The sequence below is a fragment of the Saccoglossus kowalevskii genome, chromosome 5 (genome assembly GCF_978046115.1).
Source record: "Saccoglossus kowalevskii chromosome 5, keSacKowa6.1, whole genome shotgun sequence".
NCBI classification, from domain to species: domain Eukaryota; kingdom Metazoa; phylum Hemichordata; class Enteropneusta; family Harrimaniidae; genus Saccoglossus; species Saccoglossus kowalevskii.
In genome coordinates, this window is record NC_140645.1 from 18,877,352 (window position 1) to 18,896,941 (window position 19,590).

The window sequence follows — 19,590 nt, forward strand, 5'->3', positions numbered from 1 at the left end:
AAAAAAAGAAAATATTTTAGTGTTTTAATAATTAACGCAAGTCATTTGTAATATTATTTTGTAATTCGATAAAGGCAATTAAAAGTATAATATTTTAGTACGTTTATAAATACTGGATGAATTAAGCGTGAGTGATTGATGAAAACCGTTTCCTAAATAGCCTACAAGAACAAGCAGTAGAAGCCACCTGGCCAAAAAATCTGTTCAAAATTCTAATTTTTTCTCCTAAAAAATAATCTACATTAAAAACTACAGGATAGTGGTTGTTATGTCGCATTTTATATGGGTCCCATGAGATATACGGTATATTAAAACACATAGTGTAAAATATAGTATTTATGTACACTAAAACAATCCACCCCACCTTGTAACACAATGCAAAAAGAAATGTGTTTTTTTCTTGATTATTTTCATCTTTTCTTTTTTAAACTTACTTTTTTTTCATACATATATATTCTCCAGATTTCGTCAAAATATATGATTAATTTAGAAGTTCTGATAATCTTACTGGATTAGCCTGAAGGTATTGCAGAAATCCTCATCCGATTTAAATTTACAGAGATATCATTTTACGTATTACATATCAACGCCGACCTTCGAGGAAATGAACGACTGTAAATGTGTATGTTGATGTTGAGTTTCTTAGGATGGTTGTGAATTTGTGGATGTTGGGATGGTGGTGAACTTTTTACTTTTATGACTTTCGAACTGCATCATTATGACGATTTTCAGTTCAATGCGAAATCTTGCGTAACGCATGAAAGAAGCAATCTGAACATCTGCAAAAAACAAATGATTTGAATTTGAACTTGATTTTTTTTTTAATAGTTCAATGTTGTAATACCTATTCTACATTGAGTCATGTGACTATTTGTCTTTACCGATATGACCGCGGTGACAATTTCTATATAAGATTTTGTGATTTACCTGACTTACGAGTACATGTTTTCGTACTTGCTAACAAACTGCACACAATTTAGGGGCAAAACATGTTTAATTTCTAATGAAAAAAAAAAAAATACCTTTCTTTTGAAATTCAAAAAAGTGAACTCAACAAAAAAAGAAGTATCGCATTTCAACAGCCTGTTAGCTTGTTTCCTGGCGACCTTTTCTTTTCATTCGATTCTTGTGGTATGTAATTGCTTTCACTGTACTTTTGTCAATACACAAAACCAAGCAAAGTTACAAGGTTTCGCCACGATCAGTGAGTACATATACAAATTGGAACAGATTACCGATTCTAACAGTGTCAAGGTGTGTTTTTTTTATCCTTTATTTGAAACGTTTTACCAACAAATTGGCGGTTGACACTAAAATTAGATTACGAAACGGTCAAAATTCAACTGACTACAGAAAAGGAGAAAGAAAATTTTATAAAATCAATTTACGATGTTGATGTTTCGCTATGATCATTACGGCCAGTATTCGTCCACAAGAACTACTAATTTTTATACTTAATCTTTAAGGCCGCTGATAATTCACACCAACAGACGCCATTTTAACTCTTGTTCGTATGAATGATTGACACCAGTATTTTGCACTACTCGTTGTCCCAACTTGAAAAAACATTCTCTGGAACGACAAAAGAGTTTTAGGCATGACTTTACCCAAAACTAAAAGCTGTTCAAAGCCGACAAATCCAATGAGCCTATTACTATGTAAATTTCATTGAAATGAATTCCATTTAATTGCACCAAATCAGGCAATTGCAAATATAAAGCAGTACTCCATATCGAAGAAGAAAAAATTCTGGAATAAAGTTGCGAAAATAATTTTACTAAAGTTTTTTTTTTTTTTTCAAGGAAATAAATTTGGTACAGCACAGAAAAACAGGGCGCATGAAAGAAAGGGAGGGAGGGAGGGTAAACACAGCCTAACAATATGAAGTCTATTGTGAGTACAACATTCAGGTCCCTTTGATCAAGTCAGCCATAAAAAGACCTCTCTCTTAAACTCATTGAGTCTGTTCAGACAATATATGCCTTTCAACCAGCCATTGGTATTGACTTTCACAGCCACCCATACGCCCTTGATTAATATCGTGAACACCACTTGAAATCCCCTCAGTACTTTTTTTCTACCTAGACGCTAGAAATTGAAAGCGAACGTGACTACACACTCCCCCCAGCCTGATTCTTTTTTTCACCTTGTCTGTTTATTTATTTGTCTATTGTTCTCTTTTGATCTCTCTAAAAAAAAAACATACAAAGAGATGCTCTTATTCAATCACCATTACAAGCGATGAAGACCAGAGAAGGCATGGTTGCGCTTTTATCAGGTTTATCGGCAAGACCTCAGTGTTGTTTTTTCAAACAACAAACTCGGACTGCACCATTGTTGTTAGGACTGGTTTATACATAACGAAAACGAAAAGTTATAACGAGGTTACTCAGTATCAACAGCTTAGAGATAATTTTTTTAAACCGTGCATTTTCAAATGATGTAATAGTTTATTAATTTTCGTCATGTCACGCATTGGTGAAGTTAATTCTTCCTTGGTGATCTTGTAATGTTTAATAATATTTGATGAAATTATCTTCCTATTCAGATTAACATTAGAATTCACTTTATGGGTGCATTAATTACTATATTTACTTTCAAATAACATAATCTAATATTCATTATTATAAAAAATTTAGTCGCCAAAAAAGAATATTTATGAATACTTTGTTGACATTTTCATCTATCTTTGTCGAAACACATTTAAAATCATTTAATGACACGAATTAAGACTTTCAGATGACATGCCGTAAATAAATATCAATAATGAATTATTGAGAAATAAATTGAGAAAACATGAACTATGAATAAAATTTAAAACAACTAAAACTAAATATACTATTAAGACAGACTGTACTATGTGCAACAGGTGGGATACCCGAATAAATGGATAAATTGAAACACTCACAAATTTAATAACCAATCACACAGCTAAGAAGTTTCCAGAATAGAAAATCATACATTGAAAATTTATCTTCAAAAAAAATGAGAAATTTGTAATTTGGGTAAAATTATTCACATGTATGAACAAAATATGTGTGAAAATTCCGGAAATCAAAGGCTGCAACATTTTTGTTTGCATCATTACTAATCATCTACATCCCACACCATCTGTTGTTTTTTTGTTTTTTTTCTGTGTACCGGTTACCCTCTCCTCAGCAATCTGACCTAACTAGATTTCAGAGGGTACATTGGCATTTGTAAAAATCATACTTCCTGAAATTTACACTACAACAATACTGTGGAATACTTTATTCTCGCTGGAATTAATATTCACTGAAAAAGCTTTTGGGGCGTTTTGTATGGACTTTATTTTCACTGATTATTGATGAGTTTAATGTGAAATATAGAAAAAAAAGTATATTAGCCGTATTTTATTTTCACGGAATCATCCCTTCAGCAAAAATAGCGAAAATAAATTCCAAGCGAAAATAAAGTATTCTACAATATTTCATGATATGAAGCTAAACCATAAGCTATAAAAAGGAAAATTTGAAAAAAAAATGGTAATTTGTTTACAGTGAGTTTTGAAGTTGCGTACGTACTACCCCTTTGAAGTACGTTGGCACTAGAGTAAAGTAAATACAGACGGTTATCTAACGATAACAAATCTGAATACAGTACACGTCTTGTGACAGAAATTCATACAGGTTACGCAAATGACCCGAAGAATTGCCACTTCATTGTTACCAACATTTTTTCAGTTTCTCAAGCTAGCACAAGCAGATACAGACGAGGAATTCGGTAGTACTCGAACAGGTAGGTAGGGAGGATAAATATTTAGGAAGAACACTTCCTCTCCTCGTTCATTTGCACTCGAAAATATCTCAACGACGCCTACCTCATGGAAATGCATGTTTACTAAAACGTAAAGCTTCACGTAATTCAAGCAGGAAATATTGTGGTTGTTTAGGATTCATTACTTTACGATTGTTTCTTTTTTTTTTAAAAAAAAATAATTCTTTTTTGAATCAGCAGCGGGAGAAAATCTTGTATAAATAGAAATTTTAAAAATAATAATCTTCAGCTGGATTTCACGGTGAAACTAATAATTATTATTATTATTATAGTTGAAAATATATAATAAATCTGCTATTCTTAATGGAATTTAATCTTGTAAGGGAACTGAATCAGTGAAAATACAAAATCCAGTGATTATTTACCCTGATATTGTCAGCAAAAATATTATAGTATTTCATGACACATTCCACTCTCCGACGACAATAGGCATATGAAGTTGCTTAACTTTTCGGACATTGGGTGACTGATTACCGTTCATGTAATCGAACTGTTTTTTGTTCGAATATGCTATACAAAACCAAGTCTACTATGCAAAGAGCGTGAAATTGCTTCCTTGCTTTGGTCTTTATTATTGGCACTAGGTAGATCTCGGCGAACTCATTGATTTCCACGACAACGGTAACGTGAGAAAAAGCTACAAAGACGGCGAAATGACGATTGTATGTCGAACGCATAAGAGGTCAGATGCGGTTCAATCCTTGTTGGTTTCTTTCACTTATCGGATAGGTCACAGCAATGATGGAATGTTTGATATCAGTGGAACATTTTAGTTTTTTTTTACCGAAAATAAACGACCCGCGAAATTGTTTCGATGTACCTGTTGAACTTGATGCAATGCAGAAAACGTAAAACTAAAGTTGAAAAGTTTAGCATCTACTTGGCAAACGCGCATCGATTAAATAACAATGGCTTACCTCGTCAAGCATGAAGTAAGAGAGATTGCAGTCGATTACGTTTTCGGTCGTAAATCTCTCTTTTTTGGCAAGTACAGCAGTCTTTATTTTGAGTCGTAAAATCGTCACGTAAATAACGAAGAATTGGGTGAACGACGTCGGAATATGTATCAACTGCCGGCATCAAAAATGTCGCCCTGAAGTGGAAGTTGTGAACTAGGCCGCCAGACGTTAGTCGGTGCGATAACGTTTTCGCTTACTCTTACAAGAAAAAGGGTAATTAGCAACAGTACAACTGTTTTTAGAAAAAGGTTGACAAAAGGACAAATTCAATTAAAACAAACCGTTTAGCATATTCAGAAAGCTAACATAGTGAAAGAAAACTTGGTTCTAGTTGTAGTGTACGACTACTTATCGTTTCGCGTCGTTTAAAATGTCTGTTTGTTTCACCTCTACGGTTTTTATAATTATATGTGCTTGGGGCAGAACACCTCGACGATACGGTCTGAGAGAACTCCATAACAAATCGTGAAGTCTGACCCACAAGATTTCCGATAACGGTTTAGAGTTACACATGGTTTGATAGTAGTACCACTACTAGTACCAGGGCACAATGTCGACGTTTTTTTGCAGTCGATGTTGCGTCTGTGTATTCGCTTTTCATCGGTAGTGGTCCTCGGGGGACATGTTAACACAGCCCGGTTATTAGTTTCCTAGTGTTGTGGAAACCCGGGTCACTGCGACAAAGTGAATACTTTGATTCAGCGGCAATCGGCCATATGATGTCCACCGACCTGACCTCCTCCGGTGCCGATGAACATTATTTAGACTGTGTGTACATACAAGCATGTACAACAAATATACGTTGGCGCTAAGTATGACCTATCACTCAGAAACGGACAAACGTACCACCGAAGGTGAAGTTGGGACAGGAATCGTGGACACTGGGACGAAAAGTTAGGAAATGTGTGTACCGCACTATAGTCATGGATGATCGGTGAAATGGAAGCAATGGTCGCGAATGCGACCAGGTGACACTACAACAAATGCAGCGTAGGGAACCATAAAGTGGGAAAAAAACCAGCGCGATATTGATCGACGCCGACTGTCCTAGTTACTTACCGTAGAACATTAGCAGCGATAGTATAAGCAACTGGAGTAGCTCCATGGTCAGCGCGATATGTCGCCTCTCCGACGATCAACTCGAGAAATGATCTCAATCACAGCTGTGTCGCCTTTCTTGTAGTCACCCAAAAAGTGATGAAAACACCGAAGCACGCGACGCAACGGACGTACAGGGCGCCCTACAGAGCTGATGTACGACAGATCGTTTTGTTTGAAAACTGGACTTGGTGGTGATTGTCATGTAAAGTATTGGTAAATAAACAAGCGCCACCAGTGTCAATCATCTGCTCATTACATATTCAAATTAGATGAGGTCAACTGTATATATTATGTTAATTAGCACGATTGTCTCATTACGTATTCAGAAGGACTGAATATTAATAATATCCATAATCATAGCGAAATTAATGATTTACGCAACAGAAATTAGTACTAAATAATAATATATCAGCGTGTAAGTTAACTTCATGCGTTATTTTGCACGGAGTGTGCTTAAAACTGCAAAAACGTATAGAACTACTTTACCTCGATGTGCGGACGTACACGCCACATTGTAGGCGTGCGGCGAATGCGGAAGTGGGGACCCGAGTATAAAGGCTTCCGACATGGAGGTTTCGTAGTTGATTAGTTCAGACAGTTACTGAGTGTTGATGTGGTTGAGTAAAACTTCCGATCGGTAGCCTCAACGTGAATATACCGAAAGATGGACTCGTTATCGGTGTCCAGGTGCAATATTTTAACTATAGGATTTATCATTTCTGCATTTTCAGGTAAGTCTTTAAGGCACGATTTTCAGATTATTTTTCATTCCTGATGCGAGTATCTTCCCCATTCAAGTCGGCACAATTGCACGTTCGATTATACGATATATTGGTCCATATGCAAACGCTTACAAACAAAACGTAGTCAATAACCACTGATAAACCACGAAATATGTCCATATTCTGTTTGGAGATGGCTCCTTACCCCTGTCAAGTACTTTAATCAAGCTGTTTCTGTCTCGATCGTATCATGGATACCACCATACACTGTAGTGGTGTTGGTTTCACTTGACGAAGGTGTGATCAACAGATCATAATACAACAAAACACCACCGACTGTTTCGAGAATTGGTAACAATTGTTAATCCATCAATACGGTATACCACAGAGCCATTGACAGATAGATCATCGGCTTCTAATGCTTTTATCAGTTACGTTTGTTCAAGGATTTCTTTTATTTTAGTTTCTCTCGGTTTAATGGGATTTTCGATGAGCGGCCCAAACCCACCTTTACAAACTTGTTGATTATGCGTTTCGGCGATCACTGAAGTCTGATTAGTGTTTACATTGGCAGGCAACTTCACGTTCGCAGAGTTCTCTCCCAATGCCACTCAAACATTCGGCGCGTTTTAAGAAAAGGTGTGTGGGTGAACAAACGTTACGGTAAAACATGTCTGAGTCATTGTACCCATACGAGTTACTAAGAACTGAAAATCTACACATTTAACTGCTGATCGAAATTACCTCAAATGTTTCAAACAATAACTCACCAGCCAATAACATAATCTACAAGGCATTGATATATTTGAATACTGCTTACAAAAAGCGTCCAAAGAAATCGGTATAGACCATTTTACATAGGATTAACTGCAAAGTGGAGCAATTGATGGAGACCCTGGGCGAAATGAAAAAAACAAAACAACGACCACAGCGTTTGTGAAATCAAACCACGAAACTTATTATGTCAGTTGCAGTTCCACGGTAAATAAGAGGTCTAGTTTTCCTTGCGATTGTTACTGTTACGTTCGAAACTGACTGTGTTAAGTTTTCAAATATTACAAATATCACCAACCAAGAACGCTCCCGGGCCAGTGTCCGGTTTTACAAATACAACCTTTAGATTTTTCGAGTGGTCGTAAAAAAATAACAAATTAGTTGTTGGCAGTAAAACGCGATGTCCTTCTAAAGCATCCTGGAAAATGACTCAAATATAAACACTACGAAACAATAGCAATGTATCATCTGCATGGGTTTATTGGGTGGACACATCACCACCTTTCCGCCAGAACATGTTTTCACTATAAACACACTCGACATGTTTAAATAAAAGTGAATCTCTTGTAATTTACGTATACATCATTACAATATGTGATGCGGTGAGTCCGAGTATGTAGAGTGAAAAGTAAAACATAAATTTATTATTGATGGAAGGAAATCTGATGGAGTCTCTTTCTAGGATTTTTGTTTTTTTGTATTTTGGAGTGGATTATATTGTTTGTTTGACTAAAATAAGAAACCAGAGTTGAACTTTCCAATTGATTTTTTTCCCAGTTTATTCAGTTGGAAGTTTTTTTTTTTTATTATCTCACTTTCAAAACATAAAACTCACAATTTCCTGCTGGACCAAGGTGAGTTTTTATTGTTGATAAAAATCAGACATCCTCTTGAGTCAAAGTTAGATGATTTATTCACAGGCCTACCCGAGACCTACGGCTTGTAGTAAAAAAATTCCATGGTTTGGAGCAGAAACAATTCTTCTTTGCCTAACTCTTGTTTTTAAAATAAAGATTTATAGTTTTGAAAAACAAAACAAAAATATTAAAAGATACTCAAGTATGAATTCTTTATTTATGAGTTAGCTTCTATCATGCATTATATGCTGATGTTTAGTTTTAAAATTATTTGTCATTATTGATACTCTTTTTGAGTGTACATATTTACATACATAGAAAACGGATGGTTTAGAATTGATACCTTACAAAATATGGTCAACATTAATTGTGTGTTACAAAAGTATTTTATCTCAAAAACATTAAACCAACAATTATGAAATATCTGAAACAAGCACTGATTATGAGTAGCGGCTAGTTAACTTTCTACCTTACACAGAACTGCATGTTAATAATAGCAGTGGTTCTGTGCTGTGAGTGCAGTAGCGGTAACTCCATTTTTCTGTTCAGACCCTTCTTCAGTTGGGAATTTGTTCTCAGTGAGTGGAAGGTGGAGCATTGTGATTATACGGGAGGTGTCGTTGCCACTTCTCTGCGTCCATTATTTGGTTGCAGCAGGTGTGAATATGGACTTGTAAAGCTTGCTCACTGATGTGGTTTTTTTCACCAGGCCGCCTGGCATTTGACGTATTCTTGCTAAATACCAGTGTGTTGTATTGTTTCCATTATTTTATCTAGTCATGCAGAAGGGAAAGTCCAAATCCCCATAAATTACAGGATTTTATGGTATTTAAGTCCGATTGCCCCTCCCTTCGATATTGTTTAAGCCTGAATATTAATTCTGTATCGGTCAAATACAAAAATCCAAACAATCAGCTAAGCTTCTCCAATTTTTCTTTGACTGCTACGAGTCTTGAATTTCCTTCTCTTGTTACGAGAAAATATAAATAATGAGATGACGAAATAAATAATCATTTTCGAATTAGTGACATCAGGCTGACCCCAGAAATTATTCGTACACATTTAAGTTCACCCAGCTGACACTGAATTAATTTTGTCGTATTAGACGCGTACTGATTTAACCCCTATCTGCGCTTCATGCATCTCGCGCTTCAGTCGTATATAACTTAATAATAAAATATATAAATCTGATCCTGTGATATTTTAAATAATCGCTAAATAAACATTATTTTTATTTAAATCATCAAGGATCACAACTAAGGCAGATTTAATTACACCCCCTGTCCATACTGCATGTAGTATCTATTGAAATCTATTTCTGACGAACTTCACAGTCACCGCAGTCAGTCAAAGTCATCATGCTGGTAGTCAGTGACCTTGTTGTCTTTGATAAAATGATATTAATTTTATGAGTGACAGAACTAGTGAACTGGAAGTGATTTTCTGCAGTTTGATTAACTTCCATGTGAATATATGTAAATTACGAAAGCAGAAAGATTTTGTCTAAGATTAACGTGGTTGTAAGTTGAAGAATGTAAATTTGCTGAATTCTGCTGGTTTTGCTAACCATCCTTTTATTTGGATTAAAAATGCTGTACTTAATAAAACCAACAAAGACAATTTGAAATAGCACGCAAATAAATTTTGGGTTCAAAAAGGAATAGTTTATCAACAAACAAAACAGAAATATCACATGATATATTTGAGGGATTGCAGTTATATTAAATCTGTCAGTTTATGAGAATGTTTATTTTTAGGTGAAAAATTGTGTGTGCTTATATTGGAAAAAAAGCTGCAGAAATTGCATCGATAAACTTTCTGGTGTTCCTATTAGGCCTGTAGTTTTTTGTGCTGAAATGATGTAATCGTACTTTAAAACAAACTTTAAAAATAAGTTTTAGATTTACACAAACAGTAACGTATAATGTAATGATGGCTTTGGATTGGGAAACTTTGAGAAAGTAGACTGAAAACAAGTCAGTGTGAAAATACTTAGAGAATTGTTTGTTGAAAGGATGTCATTGCATGGAGATTCTATCCATCAAAACAAGAAGAGTGAAAATGCAAGGCTTAGACACTGGAGCCTAAATAATTAGTTACCGCAATGATGGAAATGCACTTGGAAACCCATTTTACTTCACCAAGCAAATAGAATAGAAACTAAAGCTTAGAGGAAGAGGGGGGGGGGGGTCATGCTTCTACTTCATTACAGCCATGTTCATTGTTATTTTGAGAATTTCCCTTGATTCTTACAGAAAATGCATGCTTATAACTTTTTAGGCTTCACCTGTATGCTAAAACTAAATAGCTGAGTGATCAACTCGATTGGTAATCGCTATCGATATCATTCAGTGTTTGTAATGACATTGACTCCATTGTATCGCACCGTATGTACTTTGCGCTTCTCAATAGGTCCGATATTACCTGGTAACGCAGGTAATTGGGAGCTCTAATGAGCTTTACAGCAGGGCGCTCCCGTTGACCTGTATTCGCATTAATGTTGAGAAATTGGATTTTTACTGTCAGTTTATTTACGCACAGGAAATTTCAAATCCCTGCCTAATATAATATAAACGTGCCTTTACTGGAATTAAGTTCGTGAAATTGAACTTGATTGCTAATTTGGGTTGTATGTTTGCTGTCGCGGTTTTATTGACGTCTGTTGTTTTATCGGAGGCTATCATGTCTGTATTATTATATTTATTGAAGTCTGCAATGTTTTTCAGTTTTATAATCAATCTTGTTCCGAAACCTAAAATATCAGCAATGTTGACGGACTATTTCGAAAACTGAAATGAAAGATTGAATAATAAGGCTCAACTGTACGTTATTCTAATAACTTGACCAATTTCAATTCAAAATGGCCGCCTGAGAAAGGAGCAACCTGCACTCGGCGACATGTTTGTTTGCAATAAAATGGGCGAAAGGTTTACCTTATGTACCACCTGATACTATTTTTTATTTGTGTACTTCAACTCTTGTGGCTTATTCTTGATGTTAAAATTGTTCGTATTTCAACAATTTTTACGTTTGTTTTCCGTTAGTCATGTACCTCCTGAACAGCGTACAAACAGATGTATGAAAAAAAAAGTAACGTTTGACTCCTACGCTGGTCCCCTGGCCCCAAGACTAGTAAATTATTGACCAGAATAGTCAAAATTGTTAAGGGAACACATCCCAGGGGAGTGAGCAATAAATTATGTGCTTTTGAAAGAAAACTCTTTCTGTATGACTGTATAGTTTGACATGATGTTTTGTTGTAAGGTTCACGATAATAGTAACTCGCTCCTCTTATTGCTACGCAGCAAAACAACAAAAACTGATATTGTTATATCCATTCTGTCTTTTGCCATCTCATGGAAATTTTTTTGGGTTCATTACTATTATTTTTAGCATAACCAAAGGAGAGAAATTTTTTTTTATTTCTTTGAAATGCAACATCACGGCAGATACATGATTTTGTTGCCCTGTGTTACAACTGCATAGTCATGAACGTACAATGTACGGCCTGGAAAATGTCATGTATTAAAAAAACATATTTTGGTGCTCTGACCATTTTGTACCTTAAATTATCTTGGAAATTATTTCTTATTTCAAAGGTCTAGGGTTGTCTTGAGAAATTTTACTGGTAATTGTTAGACCAATCTTTCCCATGGTTTTTATAGAAAGAAAACTTGACTTTCAGAAGGAAAAGCATGTGTACTAGATATTTTTTCCTGCTTGAAATTCCGTACAAATATTTTCAAATTTTGTTAAATTTTCACTAAATTTCATCATCATTTTAGACCATACAGACAGTTTCAGATATTGCTTTTAGTTTTTGATCAAAAGGGGTGTTGCATTGTTGTTACTGTAGTGTGGTATGTGGGGGTGTAGTAAATGTGAAAAAACTGGGCCAGTGTTCCCTTTCAGTTTGTAATATAGTGATTCTGTTATCACATCTCCCCCCCCCTCCATTTTTAAAATGATTTATCCATCTTGTATCTTAACATGGAGTGAAATTAATGTAGTACTGTATACAGCACTTTGTTTTGAGGGTCAAAGGTCAAATATACTGAGAAGGCAGAGAACACCTGCTAAAAGTGCTTCGTGACAGACGATGGCTGTAAATGTCATGGAAAGAAGCGAATTTACGCCTACGGGTCGTACGGGAGACAGGCGTGTGCGATGTACGCCTTGGGAAATGATCCAGTTTAAAAACCCCCATGGTTAATAACATGGCGGCAAAGCTAGGACAAGTACAGAGATGTTCGCCGCTTATTGTTACCGAGTATTGTTACTGAGGAGTCACGCCATTCTGGTCCCTACTTTTCTGGCTCAGTAGAGACTCGACAAAAAAGAAACACAGAATTCCCCTCTTTTTTTTTTTTTTAAGGTTTGCACGAACTCTTGTGAACTTATAGATTATGCACACCTGATGTAGCGCTGGTTAAGTTAAGAACGTAACCAGAGACTACACAGTGTACGGTACATGCATATTTCAAATTAGTTGTAACCCAAGAAAGTAATCTGTTTCACGTGAGATTTTTACTTCAATACTGTTCTGACTGGGTACAAAAAGGTCACTGACTCACTGCAGACGAACCATTCCACTAAAATTGGACAACGGTAACCAGATATAGTCTAGTATGAATAAGTGCTATAAAAATTGACATAAAAATAATTTTATTCATTATAACTTCTGTCTGCTCTAGATAACACGGGAGTCAACTGTCTTTACCTTGCAGAAATAAATTAATTACATAATTTTTTTTCTATATTTGGGAAAAAATTTGATCAGGATTTGTAGCCAACAGGACATTATGTTCATTAGACCTAAAAAAATTAAACAAATTGTCGAAAATTGTGCAAAAATGTATGTGCAAAAGGCATTCCAAGTGTTGCAAACCAGTGTCAACTATGCATAAGTTTCTTAATTCTGGTTTCAACCTGAAAGCAATAACAAGTTTTTACAAATGTTTTGCAGAAGAATTTCTGACTGGCAAAATAAATCTCAAATTTTAAGAATAATAAAATATGAACTTGATGTATTAATATGAGATCAACTGAGAGTTGAACAATGTAATCTCCCATAATTCATAGGGTGACTAATTTGCATATTCTTCAAGGCTGAAAATGATCTTCAAGTACATGGAGTCATCCTGTATGTTTGTTTAGATTTATTTGCTCCTTTTTTCCTCTCAAAAATTGAAAATCGGCATTTACCATACTTTGTGAATTGCCCAATAAATATACTGGTATAAGATTATGGTAATCCGGTTTAACTCCCAAATTTTATTCTCTCCCCTAGATAACAACAAATATTTGAACTTTCCTGTAATTTTCCTAAATTATTTCTAAACCAAACAGACAGTCTTATATAGATTACCCATGGAGTTTTAATAACACCATGGATTACCGATATATGGTTTGATCAAAGTTTTGTTGAATGTTTATTATTCAAATACAAGTACAAGTACTAGTTTGTGGAAGGCGACAACAGTTTCAACCATGATGAAAGTGTTTCAAAATTAGATTCTGAATCTTAAACCGCATAGCATTAAAACACTTTAAAATGGTTATGTGAATTTGCGTCCAATTTGTTTTCTAATATGATGTAGCGGCATATAAGTATATTTACTGAATGTCCACTCACAGTAATCAACCCTGTACAAAATTACCACTCTGGTAATTACTGGCATTGCTCTCTCAGTAGAATTATCTCCCTTCAAGGTCTGTTAAGTTTAAATAGCAAAAATACCCAGCAAGTTTCAAAAAAAACGCTTTCATATATACTACATGTACATAATTTCCTGTATATGGCGGCCATTGTTAAGTCCAAGCTTGCCGACTTTTACCTGTATTATATTTTCATGGCTGATAATTTTTCACTGTTGCTTTGATGATGATGTCATCATTTTATTAGACAGAACATTGTCTTCAGCAAAAAGAACATTACGATTACTTTTAGAAGAATTCTACACTTACCGTATTTCCTTTATTATAATTGCATCTCTAATAGAAAAGTACACAAGCAAAAATTACATTTGTTGTATACTGGTTTATTTTGACCATTGATGCACTTCGTAACTACCGGTAACTGCATAACAATTACTATCATTTTCAGACCATCCCTTTAAATGCTAGCAAGCAAAATTAAGCATAATTTTATTTATTTTATTTTTTTTATTTTACAAATGTAAAATTATTTTTTAAACACGTCAAAATCACTTTTGCGTTAGTGCCGTTAGGACAGCTATTTTTCACTCCCCGGACATTTTCAAAAGGCAAAGCGTACATATTCAACAGATGAAATTTGTTTTCATTCAATTCAAATTGCACAAAAGAAATGGAGCAAAAATAAAATCCCTGAAAACTTAAGTAGATCAGAAACCTGGATAGTATGAAACACACATGACCAACTGTATCGTTGTCCAACCATTAGATGGCAGTTACTTGTTTTGTTACAGTTAGCAGACGAAATTGGAACACTTTTACACCAGCGTGTGCAAGTTTCTATGGTAACAGCGTAAGCTCATCTATTGTCTTCTCATCATGAACATTTTTAATTTAGGGTGGATTTCACAAGAGCGAGTGAGAGCACTTGAAAATTAGGGTCAAAACTTTTTTCCCAACATTTGTCTGTAAATCCTGGTAATTCAATCTGATAATATTAGGCCAGACTTTTATTATCCCTTGTTTCGCGAACCCGTTGAATGAACAGTAGCCGAAAATGAATTAAAAATTAAATTTTATTTCAGCGTAATTTCTCTCGCCCGCCAAATTGCGAGTGCAAAAACTTACTAAAGCAAATTATTTTTATCTTCACTTTTTTACCGCTCGCCGCATAACAAATCCAAGTTGCATTTTCGTGGGAGTATCATGATCAGAGTACCGAAGTCTCGCACAGATGAGAAACAAGATTATACATGGAATAAAATTTTCCATTTCTTCTCTCCGATCAATGATCTCACTTACAATTCTTTGAGAATCACACAAATCTAATGGAAAAAAAGAATTAATTTAATTTATTTTTTGGCCCTCATCAAAAAATTTGCCTTATAAAAACTTGAGAAACAAGGAATAAAAAAGTCTGGCCTTACTAGTCTTTTATAAGATAAAGCCTTTGCTACACTCCCAGTCCCATCCAAAAAACAAACAAACATACAAACAAAAAGCCAAAGCATTAATGCACAGAAGGATGTATGTATAAATTTCCAACCATATGTTCAACTATTTGTGATTGGTTTAAACTATAATGTACAATTTACTTGTAGGAAATGTCACCTGCTGTGCATAACTGAACCTCATTACAGGAGAGAGAAAAAACAATTATAATCTAACTACATGCATTCATGTACATGTACTAGTAGTTCTAAAACCTAACCTGACCATAACGTCCATTGGGGGGGGGGGGGGGGGTGGGTTATAGGACGTCGTCGAAATGGCCACATTTTAACCATTCATAGAGTTTAGTTACAGGCTCAAATTCACTTCTGTACAGCAAATTTCGTGACCCGAACTTGCTGCTTCGTAAATCCGTGTCGGATAGTCGCAATTTTGATAGCTAATAGCTAATAATTGGTGAACTTCCGGATGAGATCGTTAACAACTTTAGCATTTTTCAAACAACAACAGTGAAATCAACCGCTTTCATAGACATAGATATCTTTTTCAACAGTATCATATTTCGACAACGTGTACATTTTCCGCCTACGGTGCTTGAACGCTATCCTCGAAACTTTTTGCAGTATGCTGTATTGAAGCATTGCAGTTGTCATGGCAACATGTTTGAATTTTATGTCCATAAACCATGTGTATTTAATACATGTTCTATACATGGTATGGTACCTGTGACGCCACACGTCTATTATAAAGACATCTTAATGCAGATGTGAAAAAACAGTGTCAAAGTGGGATGCTTGACAAATGGATTCCGAGAGAACTGGAAAACATCTGTCGTGGGTTCTTGGTTACTTCACTTTGGAACTATGAAATAATTATTAATAAATATAATTGTTATTTTTAAGCCGTGTAAAAATCTTGTCAAATATTTCATAATGTCCTCTTGTTGTTGTTGTTGTTGTAGTACATTTTCCCATGATTAATTTGGTAGTTTAATTTTTTTGAAAAATCTGTTTTATTCCCATTTTATATTTTAGTGGCAGCATTAGAAAACTAAACAGGTTCCACTGTACAAAAACTTTACATTTACCTATTTACACTACACTGACAAAAAAATATCAACAGTTTTCAAAATAAAATAAATGAATTTAGAAAAGTTATTTATAAGATGACAAAATATTTTGTTGCCAGTGTTATCTCTGATTTTTCTATTCAAGAGCAAATTGATAGTGCAGGTATAAACAGTTGTACACTTTGCTATAGAATCACCATATTGCATGCTTGGGTGTGTGATCCCCTTGCAGTCATAATGGCTTTACGGCAGTTCAATTCGCTATCCCGGTGTCGACCAGGTACATATGTATAGTCAAACACAAATGCCTGCAGACCTTAACCAATGCTCTTCCAACGCTGCAATCGTTTCGTGTTTGGTTTAGACAGATTTCTGTGTACATAAAATACTAATAGATACTACTAGTAGTAAAACTTGTCAGTGAAAAGTACAACTATGGTGATCATTTTAGATTGGTCCTTCTGTACAGAGAAAATAAATACGGTAAAAAAAAAAAAAACTACCTTTAATCGTTTTAAAATTGTGGATTACACATTACATACGCCGGTGTACAAACATACGAACATCTTGTATCAGTATTAGATTTGCTTTTTTGTTGACATATGGTGTCCGCGATCGATGTGTCTGGATCATTGAAAGATCTACAACATGAAAGTACTTTGGCGACCACCATTGCTGGAGGTTGTGTTTATAAAAAAATGAATCGCAAAAAATGAAACAAAGCCGTTGTTAAGGGGTTAGCGAGACTAGTCATTATTCTAACACTTTGCTTAGTCTGGGCGTCCATGAGTGCGTCTGTTTCGATACTCGTAAATTACAGTTGTTTTGTTGCCGAGGCCTCATTCCAGACGTAAGTGGGACTTTAAGTCTGTTCATTGTATTCTTTGAGTAAGGGTGGTATTCTCTGTATCAATGTTCCCGGACGGCCGGTCTTAATGCACGTCACCGGAGTATCTGTTTCAATATTTATTGTTGAAATGTACTTCACAGACCCTGATCCTCTGCTTAATGGTTTCGTCTCTGTCTGTATCAACAGGTCGGATTTGATGAATCAACCAAGTTGAAATTTGATACTTTTTGTTGGTGAAATAAACAAAACTTTAGTGATTACGTCATTTCTTTTTTTTTTAAATGGTGAAAACGGCACGCTTCATAGCATATATTTGGGAGGGAGATATTTATGATCGGTTCTTACGGCAACCGAACCAAAACTCTCTGGAACTTGGGAGAGTATAATAGCGCCGAAAATAATGATAAAGTGCGTGTATGTAAGGGGGGACTAGTTGTTAATTGTAACACACTAAAACATGGCCATTATCCTGTTCTTTGTACCTTTTGTGAAAACGTTTCTTTTAACGCAGCTTTACACAATATGTGATGAATGAGAGGAAGATCTATAGAGTTCTATTTTCACCCACTGAATAAATTACACATTTTCAGTTCAGAATCCATTACTGACCAAATTAGCTACCTTAAGATATTTAGCTGCGCTATTACCTTGTCTTTAAAAAAAAAAAGCTTGGACCGAGCGTAGTCAGTTTTGTTTGACATCTTGCCTGGCTGATGTCTGATTTCGTTGTCGTTGTGCATTCAAGTGTGTCGTTTGAAATTGGTAGATTGGATTCCACATACTTCAGTGACCACTCAAAAGTATTTTGAAGTAATTACTTCAATAATTAGGGAAAAGATCCTGCATTATCGCCCCAGGCCGAATCCATCTGTACAACTTTGCCGGTCTTATCAGAGTTTTCTGTGTTTAGAATGGTCAGTGTTTCATGTCAGTAGTAGTTCATGAATATTTATATTTATTTATGATAACAATGTTAAGATTTTTTTTAGATTCTGTTAAACAAGTTTTTTTTGGAAGTTACCGGTATTTTTATGATTATCTGTGATTGAGGCAGTCAAGAAAAATAAGATCAAGGAAAATCCTTTTTCTCCGCTGGCTTGCTTATACCGGTACATGTATCAGTTATAATAAGTCAACCTTTTCACCACCGGCTCCCTCTTTTCAACTGCACAAAATAGTCCTGTTTATAGTTTGCACTTTCCTTCAGAAGATAGGGACAAAAATAGCCAAATTTCTTGAGCAAAAACTGAAAATTGACTCAAATTTTGTCTGTTGGCTTCAAAAGTATGGTTTATTTCCAGAAATATTGAAGAATATACAAAAAAATGTATAAGAAAAAAGTTGAAAAAAATTCGTGCTTCAAAGTGGTGGAGGTTAAAATAATTTACCCATTTCAGCCTGTCTTGCTGTTTTTCAAAAAAAATAAAAGTTCAGCAAAAATAACTAATTCACCGTAGAAATACATGACCATTTTAGACCAACAGTGCTGATGATTTTGTAAATCTTTTTTTTTTTATTTCAAGGGGAAACAGGGAAGGAAGGAGACAGAGCTGATTGGGTTATATTTGTTTCTCTGTTAAATATTTCACACCTGGGAGATTCGCCGGTGGGAAATTACGGAGTATTTGCAGCGATGATGTTACTCTTGAGTTAATTTGTGACTTACTGAAACACGAAGTGTGGATTTTTTTTGTCTGATTTACGTGATTTGTGGCTCCCAGAGGGGATCTTCTTTACCTTGCGGCCCATGTAGTATAGTTTTCTAGTTCATCAGAGCGTTATCCGGGCGGAGGTCCTACATATAAGCATGTTTTTGCATGTCTGGGGTAATAAACATGCATTTTTTAGATTTTTATTTCCCACAAATCTTTGTGAAAAATAGGAACGCAGTCAAATGTTTCTAGATACTTTTAACCTACCTTACTGAAAAACAGTTGCCATGACATCAGTAGCTTCAGATTAATTTTTACTGAACTACAGAACAGTAGGTGACATGCATGTCTGGCTTACAGATCGTCATAGCAACTCCTGTTATTAATATCTGATATCAAATATTTGATAAATTTTTAAGTCAGTTTTTGAGGATATGTGATTTAAAATGTAAACCAGGATCAAAGAAGTTGCGGGGGTTCATGTAGGCCACTCAGGGGAAATTAATTAAATACACGAATGTTTTTTTTTTTTTTCATAAAAGAGCCTTTTTTTCAAAAATTTGTTCAATACAAACCCAGACAAAATAATGAATAGTTTGGTAGAATTCTTTAAAGTTTTTGACTTTGAAGTGCATGTTGCGATTGTTGTGCGGCATGCTCTCGAATTTTTCAATGAGTTTTACACTCATTGTAATCGTTGT

The 19,590-nt window shown here is 35.1% G+C and overlaps 2 protein-coding genes across 4 annotated transcripts in view; one reads left to right on the forward strand and one right to left on the reverse strand.

The window, feature by feature from the left end:
- The window catches only part of LOC100374027 (uncharacterized), a 31,749-nt gene extending 25,759 nt beyond the window's left edge, over positions 1 to 5,990 (reverse strand). Inside the window, exon 1 of the mRNA XM_006819580.3 lies at positions 5,817 to 5,990. Coding sequence (XP_006819643.1) covers positions 5,817 to 5,862 — 46 coding nt within the window. The 5' untranslated portion in view covers positions 5,863 to 5,990. The remainder of the gene's footprint in view (positions 1 to 5,816) is intronic.
- A 448-nt stretch (positions 5,991 to 6,438) lies between these two features.
- The window catches only part of LOC100373872 (nephrin-like), a 69,356-nt gene continuing 56,204 nt past the window's right edge, over positions 6,439 to 19,590 (forward strand). For all 3 annotated transcript variants that reach the window (XM_085499195.1, XM_078011371.2, XM_085499196.1), the window contains exon 1: positions 6,439 to 6,589. In XM_085499195.1, the coding sequence (XP_085355321.1) occupies positions 6,523 to 6,589 (67 nt within the window). In that variant the 5' untranslated portion in view covers positions 6,439 to 6,522. The remainder of the gene's footprint in view (positions 6,590 to 19,590) is intronic.